Source organism: Chlorocebus sabaeus, chromosome 23, assembly GCF_047675955.1.
Source record: "Chlorocebus sabaeus isolate Y175 chromosome 23, mChlSab1.0.hap1, whole genome shotgun sequence".
Lineage (NCBI taxonomy): Eukaryota > Metazoa > Chordata > Mammalia > Primates > Cercopithecidae > Chlorocebus > Chlorocebus sabaeus.
The window spans coordinates 9,664,135-9,676,710 of record NC_132926.1 but is presented as its reverse complement, the minus strand read 5'-3'; the positions used below and the strand labels follow the sequence as shown (position 1 = coordinate 9,676,710).

The 12,576-nt window shown below is 50.5% G+C and overlaps 1 protein-coding gene and 1 long non-coding RNA gene across 2 annotated transcripts; one reads left to right on the top strand and one right to left on the bottom strand.

Annotated features, from left to right (window-relative positions):
• Positions 1–2,349: 2,349 nt before the first annotated feature.
• DUSP1 (dual specificity phosphatase 1) lies at positions 2,350–5,427 on the bottom strand. The gene is made up of 4 exons (XM_008015304.3): positions 4,797–5,427; positions 4,372–4,517; positions 3,834–4,053; positions 2,350–3,391 (listed from the first exon to the last, which is right to left on the bottom strand). Exons 1-4 carry the CDS (start codon positions 5,161–5,163, stop codon positions 3,021–3,023), a joined length of 1,104 nt encoding a protein of 367 aa, XP_008013495.1. The 5' UTR covers positions 5,164–5,427; the 3' UTR covers positions 2,350–3,020.
• Positions 5,428–6,426: 999 nt separating this feature from the next.
• On the top strand, positions 6,427–12,096 carry LOC103244979 (uncharacterized). The gene is made up of 3 exons (XR_501813.3): positions 6,427–7,660; positions 10,999–11,065; positions 12,004–12,096. It is a non-coding gene; the product is annotated as an uncharacterized lncRNA (long non-coding RNA).
• The last annotated feature ends 480 nt before the right edge of the window (positions 12,097–12,576 follow it).

Below are 12,576 nucleotides of genomic sequence, written 5' to 3'. Positions count from 1 at the left end.
AACCACAGAAAAGCATAAAGTATGCATTGATGCATTTTCTACATCCCAGAATTAGAGAGATGGGAAGAACAGTACTGAGATCCAGTGCAAACTGGTCATTTTACGGGGTGGGAAAACTGAACCAGGAGAACTGCCAGAAGAGACAAGGGGATGGAAACATTTCTCCATGGCCCATTGTGTGCCAGGCACGTTACATTCATTGGCCCATGTCTTTCTCACAAGTGAGCCTCAGCTTTGTCCTCTGTAAAATGGGTATTGCTGTCAAAGGTTACTTAACCTTAGCAGTACCCGGCACACAGTGCTCACTCTAAAACTGGCAACCATCACTGCCACATTATCAGTATTAAAAGTCTTATTTCAATCTCTTCCTGGGAAACAAACACGTTAATAGACTTTAAGTATCTTTCGTTTCATCAGGAGGCATTTTTTTTTTTCCCCAAGGAAAGCAGTCTGAGGCCAAATATGACATTCTCTGGAGGGTCTGAACACAGTGACTCCAGTACATGGGGATCGGGGGTTATCATCCCTGGCTCTTAGGGCTGGCATGAGGCAGAGCGGCTTGAGCTGGGAGAAGTGAGTGACTTGTTTTCACTGGCAGCTCCCTTAGGCAGCCGCTGTATTTTTCCACTGCGTGGATCACACTGGAGATTAATTTTGGTTCAGCCAGTGCCTGCCAAGCAAAAAGTGAAGGCCCTAACCCACGGGGAAGTCAGCCATGGCATCTGTCACAGACTCAATGTCGCTGGTACATTTCCACGGAGAGAGATATTTACAATAGTAAATTTCTAGGCTTTGATAAAAACATTGGGTACGATTTGTTTTGATAGGCATGAATATACTTGTAATCGGAAACCCAGCTGAGGAAATGAGCTTGCCAGTCCAGGGTAAGTTCTTAAAACTTAGAACACAAGGATCTTTCAGACCCTGGGAGTCAAGTGGCAGACAGTGAGCCAGAGGGGCAAAGTCAAGGACACTGATTCTGTGTAAAGACCTTGAACAACAGGACAGGACCAGAACCATAGCACAGGGTGCTCCTGGATAAGGTGAATGGGGTATTTCCTTTTCTGCTTCCCATAGCACTTTGTCCAGAAACAGAGCGGGGTGGGGCGGTAAGGGGCCAGTAATCCAAGAGCTTCACAGTTTCTTAACGCAACATTGTAGACTGGATTACAGGTTGTTAGCAATTACATCTTTTCTGTTTTTTGCCTGCTTGGCAAAGGAGTACAAACTCAGAATATTATCCTAGATCAAGTTAGGTTTAATTGCTTATCTTCAATAAAATTATGAAATCAGAGCAGCAGGTGACCTGAAGGAGACAACCAGCAAAAATGCCATGTCTACATGCAGAAACACCAGCGGGAGTGTCCTCCGCAATGTTAGCAATGGTCAGGTTGGGAACAGGCTGTTGCAGGTGATGTCTTTGCATGGTATTTGCTTATAGTGCTTGAATTTTTTTTTTTTTTTTTTTTTTTTTTTGCTATTCAATGTATTATTTTCACAATAACAAAAGCCTTTTTAAAAGCAAAAAGATAGGTCAGGAGTTCAAGACCAGCCTGACCAACATGGTGAAACCCCATCTCTACTAAAAACACAAAAATTAGCCAGGCATGGTGACGTGCACCTGTAATCCCAGCTACTTAGGAAGCTGAGGCAGGAGAATGGCTTGAACCTGGGAGGCAGAGGTTGCCGTGAGCCGAGCTCATGCCATTGCACTCCAGCCTGGGCGAGAGTGAGACTCCGTCTAAAAAAAAAAAAAGCAAAAAGAGTGCCATGAGATGGGCAAATGAAAGTCTGAAACAGATGTAGATTCCAATTCCCGTGTTTCTGCCACATAGCCATGCTGGGTCTCAGCATGTCATCTGCAAAGGGCCTTCCTTGCTGAGTTTCTCTGGGGGCGGGTAGCACACACTGCCTTATATCACGTGTTTGGAAAAACTTTTGTCTCCTCATAACTCCAGCACAGCTCAGAGATGGTCAGGCGACTTTTTATATTAACCTGAGGAGGGTATTAAATGAAAAAGGCAATCCAGGCAAGTGGCGATTTCCTCCTAGCTTTAGCTCCGGGGACACCTTAGCATCCTGGGTGACATGGTAGGTTACAGAGCTGCTAAAATGGGCATGGGCAGACACACTGATCCAATACTAAGAGTTCAGTTGTAGCATCTGGTGTTTCACGATACTCACTTGTCTTCCTCCCTTGCAACCCAGCCATTTCATGGGACCAATGGGCCACCACAGGGCGTGGGATCAGATCTCAATACATTCTGCAGGTTCTTGTCAAAATTCTTCCCTAGTTCACTAGTGGGAGAGGGACTGGGTGTGGTTGCCAAAGAAATAAAAGCATTGAAATTTCAATAGAAATGCCATAATTTATTCCATTGTATAAAAAAGTTATCCTTATGTAACAAAATGTCTTCTTAGAAGAAGAAATATATTATTTCAGGTCATAAATAATCAGCAAACATACAACTGTTGGCAACTAAAAAAAAACCCCCAACACTGGTATTTTCCATCAGTGCTGAAAACAAACCTGCTTACGATATATTTACAGGATAGTACAGTACTCAAAAACAAAAATTGAGGTATTTGGTTCTTCTAGGAGTAGACAATGACATTTGTGGAGGCAGACACCTCCACAAAAATAAATAAGGTATATTCTCATATGTATATGTGTCGTCGGGAATGATAATACTGGTAGGTATGTCAAGCATGAAGAGATTCTACAAAAAACAGGAGCGAGCAAAAAGAAACTGGCTCACACACTGAGTCCTTTCTCTTCTGCCCCATTTTGTCAGAGGGACTTGATGTACCCACTACATATTGGTCCCGAATGTGCTGAGTTCAGCAGATGTCTTGACGCTAAGTCATCACAACGACTGCTTAGGAACCCAGTGGAACTCGGGTGAAGTTAAATAAATAAGGACCAGCCCTCTCGAGCCCCTCCCAGAGTTACTGCATTTCTCCTCTCAAGGAGCCTGGAGTCCCAGTGGGATGTGAAGAGCCTCACCTCCCACAGCCTTTCAGCAGCTGGGAGAGGTCGTGATGGGACTCTGAAGGTAGCTCAGCGCACTGTTCGTGGAGTGGACAGGGATGGAGACGGGGAAGTTGAACACCGTGGTGGTGGAGGTGCCTCGGTCCAGCACAGCCATGGCGGGGCTCCCAGCCTCTGCCGAGCAGTGTGGGGCCAGCACCTGGGACTCAAACTGCAGCAGCTGGCCCATGAAGCTGAAGTTGGGGGAGATGATGCTTCGCCTCTGCTTCACAAACTCAAAGGCCTCGTCTAGCTTGACTCGGTTAGTCCTCATGAGGTAAGCAAGGCAGATAGTAGCTGACCGGGAAATGCCTGCCTGGCAGTGGACAAACACCCTTCCTCCAGCATTCTTGATGGAGTCTAGAAAACAAAAGGAGCGGCTGGTTACTGGAGAGCTCAGGAGAACCACCCCAAGCCCAGGTACAGTATAGCTGAGAAAGGTCATGTGTGTCTTGTCTAGAAATGGTCAACATCACCACATGCCATCACATGGCTACTGTTCATGGAGGCAACGTGGGCACTGTGCAAAGGATGGCACAGGATTTAAACCCAGACTGGGGATTTCCACTCAGCAGATAGATCTCAGACCAGTCAATTCAACTTTGTGAGCCCCAGTTTGCAAATCTGTAAAGTGGGACATTGAATCAAATTCACATTTTGCAGGAATGTTGCCCACACCAGACTGATACTGAATGTCTGGAAGAAGGCTCAGAAGACTTCAAGCTCTTGCCACAGAGGTTGGGCTTAGGGGCTAAAATGAGAAGAGAGAGGCAGAAAAGCCCCAGGCATCCATTCCATTTACCTATGAAGTCAATCGCCTCGTTGAACCAGGAGCTGATGTCTGCCTTGTGGTTGTCCTCCACAGGGATGCTCTTGTACTGGTAGTGACCCTCAAAATGGTTGGGACAATTGGCTGAGACGTTGATCAAGGCAGTGATGCCCAAGGCATCCAGCATGTCCTTGCGGGAAGCGTGATAGGCACTGCCCAGGTACAGAAAGGGCAGGATTTCCACCGGGCCACCCTGAAATCCAGAAATATCCAACATTCATCAAGCTCGCTCAAAGCCAAGGCCAGTGCCCACACCCACAAAAACTTTCTGCTGGAAAAGTCAATTTCAGATAGCGAGTGAACTCACTTCTGTTGCTGGAGGATAAATACAGAACTAAGCCCATTTGCTGGGCAGGACCAGCAAATTCATTTCTGTAGCGCCTACAATCATATCCCTGTGCCCCCTCCGTTATAAATAATGCTGCAGGTCACTTTCTATATTCTCCCTGCACTACTCCTCCGTGCCTTTGCCAGTTCTTACTTCTCCCCTGTGGCAGGGACACCTACTAACCTGATCGTACAGTGGGGTACTGCAGGAACTGCACCCAGATTCCGCGCTGTCAGGGACGCTAGTACTCAGGGGAAGGCTGAGCCCCATGGGGGTCGACTGTTTGCTGCACAGCTCCGGGCAGGAAGCCGAAAACGCTTCGTATCCTCCTGGGAATACAAAGACATTTTTTTTCCTCATTACTGACGCCGGGACAGGGCACCTTCATACGACTCCCCCACCCACCAAGGGCTGGAAGTTGACAGTGGAAAGGCCCAGGCAAGTCTTTGTTCCCAGAGCCAAACAAAGCCAATGACAAGTTCCAGAGATAAATGTACTCCAGCGCCCACGCGCTGCAGGTGGGGCGACCCCCCAGGAGCCAAGAGCCGAGGGTACCGGGCAAAATCTCGGGGGTGTGCGGCCCGCCCCGAGCTTCCCCGAGGGCGTACCTTTGAGGAAGAAGACTTGCGCGGCGCGCGCCTCGCGGCAGAGCGCACCGGCTGCCAGAGTCAGGGTGCCGTCGCGCTTGGCGCCGTCCAGGGCGGCGCTGCGCTCGTCCAGCAACACCACGGCGTGGTAGGCGCCGGCCAGCAGGCGGCCGCGCAGCTCGGCGTTGGGCACGATGTGCTCCAGGCCCATGGCGCCCTTGGCCCGGCGCCGCACGATGGTGCTGAAGCGCACGTTGACAGAGCCGGCGATGTGGCCGGCGTTGAAGGCGAAGAAGGAGCGGCAGTCCAGCAGCAGGCACTGCGCCGCGCGCTCCCTCAGCAGCGCCCGCAGGCCTCCAGCGTCCAGGGTGCCCACTTCCATGACCATGGCCGGCCTCAGCGCCCCCAGCGTGATCGGCCCTGCGGTGCTCTTTGTCTGTCCTCGGGGCCAAGGGCAGGGCGGCGCCTTTCGAGGAAAAGCTAGACCCCCGGGTCTCTCTGCGCCGAACCAAAAGCTGCTTTTGGACTGAGAGAGGAGCGTCACGCGGGTCTCTGGGCTCCTTGGCTTCTTCGCGGTTGCCCCGACTGCTCCTTCGAACCACGTCGCACACACAGCCCGAATGTCCTTCGCAGCGAGCCCGGTCCAGGGAGCTCGTTTATATGTCTCTGGGGGACGGGGCGGGCCAGACCCGCGCGCAAGGGGAGGAGGGTGTTTGTTTGAATGGCGATCACGTGACGGGGCGGTGACGTCACCCGCCCTGCCCGGCCAGGCGCCGCCGAGCTAGAGGAGAAGACGTCATCAGCCTCGGAGCTGGGTCCGCTGGCTGCGAGCTGGCTCGCGGCCCGGCCCCCGCCCTGCCGTCCGGCCTGCTCTTGGCGCGTCCCCAGGGACTGGGCCCGCGCCGCGCTCCGGGCCCAGCGGGGAGGCGGAGGGCTCGCTGCCAGCTGAGGCTGACCTCTGGGATGCGAGCGGCCGGGAGAATGGGCGACGTGCCACCTGCCTTGGCCTCGCCGCTCCTCCGTCTCTCCCTCCCCGAGTCCCCTTCCCCGTGCCCTTCGGCCTTCGACCTGAGCCGAAAGGGGCTTCCTGCGCTTTTGCATACTCTTGTGCCCCTTTCTCTCATTTCCTCATCACTAACAGGCGGGGAAACTGAGGTTCCCCAAGCGAAGCTACTGACTTGCCCAGAACCACACTACTGGGGTGTGGGGTGGGGCGGCGCGGGGGGCAGCACAGAGGCGCCTAAGATGAAGTTTAGAGAAAAATGAACAACTCTACCGATAGAAAAGTCGTTCCTACCAAGAACGACTCGAGCGAGTTGGGGCGGAGAGGTTCAGGGCAATGCTATCCTGTTTCCCCGACTTTCTTTAAGGTGGCTTTAAAATATCTACATTTGCCGTGAAAGTGTAAGCGAGCAAACCCCCACCGGGAAATAATGCTATTCCTAGTCTGTGGCCCCCAGAAGACTTGGAGCCAAGGAAGGCAGGTCAAGGGGCTGAAATCCCCGTGGGGGGTCGTAAGGCCACGCGGTGGATTCCCGGGTTTGGCGTTTGGAGGGGTGAGGGGCGACCTGCAGCGCGACTCGACGGCGCCCCCCAGGGGCCGCCCGACATGTTTCTGTCACCTTGGCTCCGGACCGAGCTTCTCCATCCCTTTATTACACAAATAGGCAGTATACTGAGTGAGCGCCCACTAAGCGCTGGGCTGGGGGGCTCCAACCCGGAACAGAAGCCGGCCCCAACCCTCGCTCCCTTCGTCGCTTCCGTTATAGGCTGAAGGTAAAATCCAATCCCGGGCCGTTCTGGGCGGATTGCCGGGACATGGATCGCAACGCTTGGGAAGAACCCCCGCCCCCAACGCCCAGCGATATCCGTGCCCTGAGTCCCAGTGACGGCCCCCTGGACAGCACAGCCTGCTGCAGCGACGCGACGCGCTAGGTACACAAACATAAACATTGCGCCACCCGCCCGGGTGCCGAGTCAGGAACATTCTGCGGTTTCCTCCCCTCCTGGGGGAGGGGATTTCACTGGCCACCCTCTGTCGTCGCTGTGCGAGCTGTATCACCAGAGGCAACTTCTGCATTTGCCTCGCTTAGCTTGTGTGTTTTCGCCTGCGCAAACGTTCTGCCTGGATTCTTCTAGAAAAGTTCAGGGAATGCAGTGCTTTTTTTTAAAAGGGCGTTTTCTACCTTCATTTGAACATTGGTCGAGGACAGCAAAGAGGTCCTCAGATAAGAGCAACACCCTCCCTGTATGGAGAGATAGAAGAAAAAGAAATTATTTGTTTATACTACTTATTCAGCTGAGGAACTCAACATACTTTTTGCGTTGAATCATAGAATGTTACAGCTGCTGACTTTTCACTGCATACCGACTTGATTTGTCCCATTTTTTTTTTCTCTCACCAAGAGAATTAATTATACCTTCCCCTACCGAAATTTTTCAACAAGAAAACTCTTTTAAGGGCTGGGTGCTGTGGCTCACACCTGTAATCCCAGCACTTTGGGAGGCCGAGGCAGGTGGATCACGAGGTCAGGAGATCGAGACCATCCTGGCTAACACGGTGAAACCCCGTCTCTGCTAAAAATGCAAAAATTATCCGGGCGTAGTGGTGGACGCCTGTAATTCCAGTTACTCGGGAGGCTGAGGCAGGAGAATCGCTTGAAGCCCGGGAGGTGGAGGTTGCAGTGAGCCAAGATCACACCACGGCACTCTAGCCTTGTGACAGAGAAAGACTCTCTTTAATGCCATTATCACGGTGGTAGTGGCACAGTCTGGCCCTAGAGCCAGGTGTCTTCTGGCCTCTCCTGCTTTTCTCTCTCCTCCCTTGCTGGAAAGAGTATAAAAGTAGACTTGAACCCTGTCATTTTGCTGCTGGATGGTCAGAGGTGAGTCTCGACCCCTACTGAGCCTCCAATCCCACATCTGTACCGTGGGTCTACACTGGCCCACTTTGTAGATGGTTTGAGGCCCAAGTGAGAGATGGGGGGTTAGGGAACCCAGGCCCTACCCCACCCCTGCTCTTTATGATTCACTGTATCTCTAGGGTTTCCCCTTCCCAGCAGAATGGTTCTGTCCCTGTGCCTTTCAGAGACTTGCCTTAGAACCAGGGAGAAGGTCACTGCAAGCCATCTGCTTATGAGAGACATCAGTGGACAGAGGCCCGACTCAGGGAAGGCTCCTCTTTAAGACCCTCTACCACACAGCACTCACGGTGGGTCACCTGCCTAGAGGCAAGTGGTAAACGTGTAGCCACCTAGGCCCCCAATCCAGGCAGTGGAGATGCTGCTTCTGACTGAGGATGGAGCCAAAGAGAGCCCAGCATCATCTGGTCTCTGTAACCACAGGAGTGAGGGACTGGCCTTGTGGGCCTGGCCGCCAGAGGGAATGAAGCAGATAGATCAGTGGATGTTGACTCAGGGGAGAGAATTGGGCCTTTCTGACCTGGGCTGTTCCCAGTTCTACCTAGTCCTGCTTAGGACTAGAGGCAGTGTGGAGTAGCGGGAAGAAGGGTTCAGAGTTCCATACTCCCCCAAAAGCTGGCCGGGATTCCCTACCTTTAATGTGTGGCCTTGAGTAAGTCCTCCCATGGTGCTGAGCTCCACCCCCTCCTTCCCATGATGGAGAGAATAATAATAACGCACACCTCCAAGGACTTTGGGGAAACTGGGTGTAGCCAGGGTTGGCCCTAGCTCATAGTCCCTGTCCTAATCCTGCTCTCAAAGGTGACTTTGGATCTCTCTTGGGATCACAGTTTGAAAAGAGTGGAGCTCCCCCAATGACAGTCAGAAAGAGGCCCCCGCTCACTGTCTGCTCGGTGACCTTGGGCAAGCAGCTGACCATTTCTGAGCGTCTGTTTCCCCATTTGTAAACTGGGAATAACATCCATTTAGGAGCATGTGAAACAGTGTGTAAGAACCTGATATGGATAACACCCAAAGGGAGTGTTCTCAAGAGGGGGAGCAGGGTCCCACATTCATGTTGCCTCTTTGAAAACCCACGGCCTTTTTCCTGTCTCCCCTGTGGTGTATGGGGGTTCCTCCCCTCAATATCCTTCTGCAACTCACCATTTCTTAGCAAATCCAAAACGCGCTGCTACTGAGCCTCGCCATCTATATGGCTCAGCTTCCCACTCTCTTTGCTTTCTCTCTTGTGCTCCAGGAAAATTCTGTGCTCCAGGAACATTCCAGGGCCTGTGTTCCTAGAATGTTCTTGTCCTCTGCCACATCTTTGCTCACATTCCTCCCCCACCCCCTGCCAGACAGTGGCCCCTCTGGGCTTTCCAAGTGAAGACTCCTCAGGTTCCTCCAGCTGCTCCCTCTTCTTGGCCTAGAGGACATTGTCCATGTATTCTCATTGTGTACAAGTCACCTAGATCTTTGTTGTACTCCCTACAGGGTGTGAGCTTGTCAGCCTGAAGACAAGGGGTGTGTTTTTCTCAGCATTGCACTCCCCAGCCTACTACCTTTGATGTGGTGCCTGGCACATAGTAGGTTCACAATTTGGGAAACGGTAGAATTGTTTCAAAGGGTACTGTTGAAAAGTGTCAAAAGGGTGGAGGGTGGTCATTGACACTTATTAGGCCTCACCTCTGGGCCAGGTGCATTACAGGTATCTTTCCATGAAGCTGGCAGTGATCCTGTGAGGTGCTTGTTGTCCCCATTTTATAGGCAAGAAAAGAGGCTCAGAGAGGAGACATGCCAAAGGTCACATGCCTGAGGTCATAAAGCTGATAATCATCAGACACAGATCCAAACGCAGCGCCTGTCTGACTTGAGAGAGGGAGCTGGGCCTGGGTCTGTTGAGGCCTCTGCGTCTGCCAGTCTGCCAGTCCCATGTCTGGCAGCACTGCCTGAAGCCTCTGCCTCCCAGCTTCCTGGAGCTCTTCTCACTGGACAGAGTGGTCCCTGGTGTCAGCCCAGCAGGGAGCCTGGAGCCTCCTAAGACTCCCAACTCGGGCCCTCATGCCCCTGCTCAAGAGACTCTGTAGCCACTCAGGCCTACCTTGAGGGACTGGCAAAGGGCTGACATCACCCTCTACACCCAGGCAGTTGAGACAGAGCTAGCTGTCATTGCACAATCCTTACAAACAGATCTCCATGCTCAGACCTGGCAGGGCCCACAGAACTGTGTCATCCTGTCTAACCTCCTCATTTGAGAAACAAGGGCCCAGAGAGGTTAGGCAATCTGTCCAAAGTCACACAGTGTTCAGAACATTCTAACCAGTCAGCATTGTGTGAGCTGTGTGTCCAAACCCTTAACAGTGTTTATCTTTGGAGGGTGGAGTTCCTTTCATTTTCTTCCTTATGACTCTGAGTGATTTGAACTTTTTACACTTTTTTTTTTTTTTTTTTTTTTTTTTTGAGACGGAGTCTCGCTCTGTCACCCAGGCTGGAGTGCAGTGGTCGGATCTCAGCTCACTGCGAGCTCCGCCTCCCGGGTTCACGCCATTCTCCTGCCTCAGCCTCCCGCGTAGCTGGGACTACAGGCGCCCGCCACCTCACCCGGCTAGTTTTTTGTATTTTTTAGTAGAGACGGGGTTTCACCGGTTTAGCCAGGATGGTGTCGATCTTCTGACCTTGTGATCCGCCCGTCTCGGCCTCCCAAAGTGCTGGGATTACAGGCTTGAGCCACCGCGCCCGGCCGAACTTTTTAAACTTAAATGTGTAACTTTTGTAACAAAGAATAAAAGATAAGATTAGAAGGCAACCATGTGAAGGTAACAGCATTGTCCTTAAAACCAAGTTACAGAGTTAGACCTCCTGGATTAGAATCCCAGCTTGCTTACTCACCAGCTGTGTGTATTTGGGCACGTTACTTTAGCTGTTTGAGACTCAGTTTTCTCATCTTTAAAGAGGGAATAATAATCATATCGATCTTGTAGGATTGATAGGAAGGTTATATAAGACAGTGATTGGCAAACTATAGCCTGTAAGCCAAACCTAGCTTGCTACCTCTTTTTGTACAAACCACAAACTAAGACTGGTTTTTATGTTTTAAATGGTTGGGGGGAAAAAATCAAAAGAAGAATCATATTTTATGACATGTGAATGTCATATAAAATTCAAACTTCAGTGTCCATAAATGAAGTTTTATTGGAACACAGCCACACCCATTCCTTTACGTGGTATCTGTGGCTGCTTTCACACTACAATGGGAGGTGTATATTGTGACAGAGACATTATGGCTCACAAAGCCTCAAATATTTGCCCTTCTCCCTTTACAGGAAAAGTTTGCCAACCCCGATAGGAGCTCATGGATGAAAAGTCCTTTAGAACAATGCCTGGCACAGAGTAAGTGTTTAGAAAACTTTGTTATTATTATTATATAGATATTTATAAAATCTTCTTCCCCTCGGATGTTTTTAAAAGCAGTAATTGCTTTCATCATATAATTCATTGTGTTGAAGGCACAGTTTTCATATTTTAGCATTTCTCAGGACGTAACAATTGGAAGCGTGTCATCGTTAATTGACAGCATTTTCCTTTCTTAATGGTGCATAAATTAATGAAAGGGCCTCAGAACTGATGACATCTTAGAGCCAGTAGATGCAGTGAAGTGTAAAAGGTTGAAGATGGAAAAGAATTGAGTGCTACAGTCATTCAGTCAACAGCCGTTCCAGTGGTGGGACAGACTTGTTAAGTGCCAGGATAGAAACTGGGTACCCAGGAAAGATGCCCAGAGGAGGGGACGTCTACTTGGAGATGTAAAGGCTGATGTAGGATAGAAATACCTGGAGGAAATGCCTTTGAGAGGTGGGCTTCAGTTACCTACCACTTTCCCCCTGGAAGCCTCACCTCCCCATAAAATAAGAATAGTAGTAACCCCTAAAGACCACTTTGTCGTTCATTTTCTTTTTTCTTTCCTTTTTTTTTTTTGAAATGGAGTCTCACTCTGTCGTCCAGGCTGGAGTGCAGTGGCGCGATCTCAGCTCACTGCAACCTCCACCTCCAGGGTTCAAGCGATTCTGCTACCTTAGCCTCCTGGGTAGCTGGGACTACAGGCGCCCGCCACCACGCCCGGCTCATCTTTGTATTTTTGTTAGAGACAGGGTTTCACCATGTTGGTCAGGCTGGTCTCAAACTCCTGACCTCATGATCTACCTGCCTTGGCTCCCAACGTGCTGGGGTTACAGGCGTGAGCCACTGCAACCGGCCTGTCGATGATCATTTCTCTCTCTCCCACTAGCTTGGAAGCAAAGGCATAGTTTCTTGTCTCTCTTGGTCCCCAGTACAAATCTCAAAGCAAGGCTTGTTGAACAAATAAATGAAGACGAGCTCAGGAGCCCAGGAAAGGGACCAGGAACAGCAGGGCCTCCATGACTCACACAAGCCTCATCCCTCAAGCAAGGACGCAGCTGCCAACAATGGCCCCAAGCCACACCCGCCACTGGGGGAACTGATGCTGCGGTGAGAAGTGACAGCTTTCTGTTGATTCTTTTCTTTCTTTTTTTAAAACAGAATATGAATTGAGACATAATTTCATTTTCATAATGAGAAAACACTTAGTAACTAATGTTGTTGGAAGCAAATGTGAACACAGTTTGTCTGTTCCAAACTCATCTCTGGGAAAAGGAGGAGGAAAAGTTATTGGCACTATGTTCAGAATCATAGCTGAAGATGCAGAAATTGTTCATCCCAATTTTGCCCTTGTAAGTAACGTGGGGGCAGTGCTTATTAATAATTGCCAATCTCTACTAAGACACAGTACTTTGCTAGGTGCTTTATATTCATTTCCTGGTGTGATCATGACATTAACCCTGGGAAATGGGTACCCTTACTATCTCCATGTGAAGAAATGGGGA

What these genes read in the sequence shown, in the direction of transcription:
- DUSP1 (XM_008015304.3), bottom strand. Translation starts at nt 5,163, where the DNA reads ATGGTCATGGAAGTGGGCACCCTGGACGCTGGAGGCCTGCGGGCGCTG. An exon ending in GTACCCCACTGTACGATCAG is followed by an intron (nt 4,054 to 4,371) that starts GTTAGTAGGTGT and finishes TCTGGATTTCAG; the next exon opens with GGTGGCCCGGTGGAAATCCT. An exon ending in CGAGGCGATTGACTTCATAG is followed by an intron (nt 3,392 to 3,833) that starts GTAAATGGAATG and finishes TTTGTTTTCTAG; the next exon opens with ACTCCATCAAGAATGCTGGA.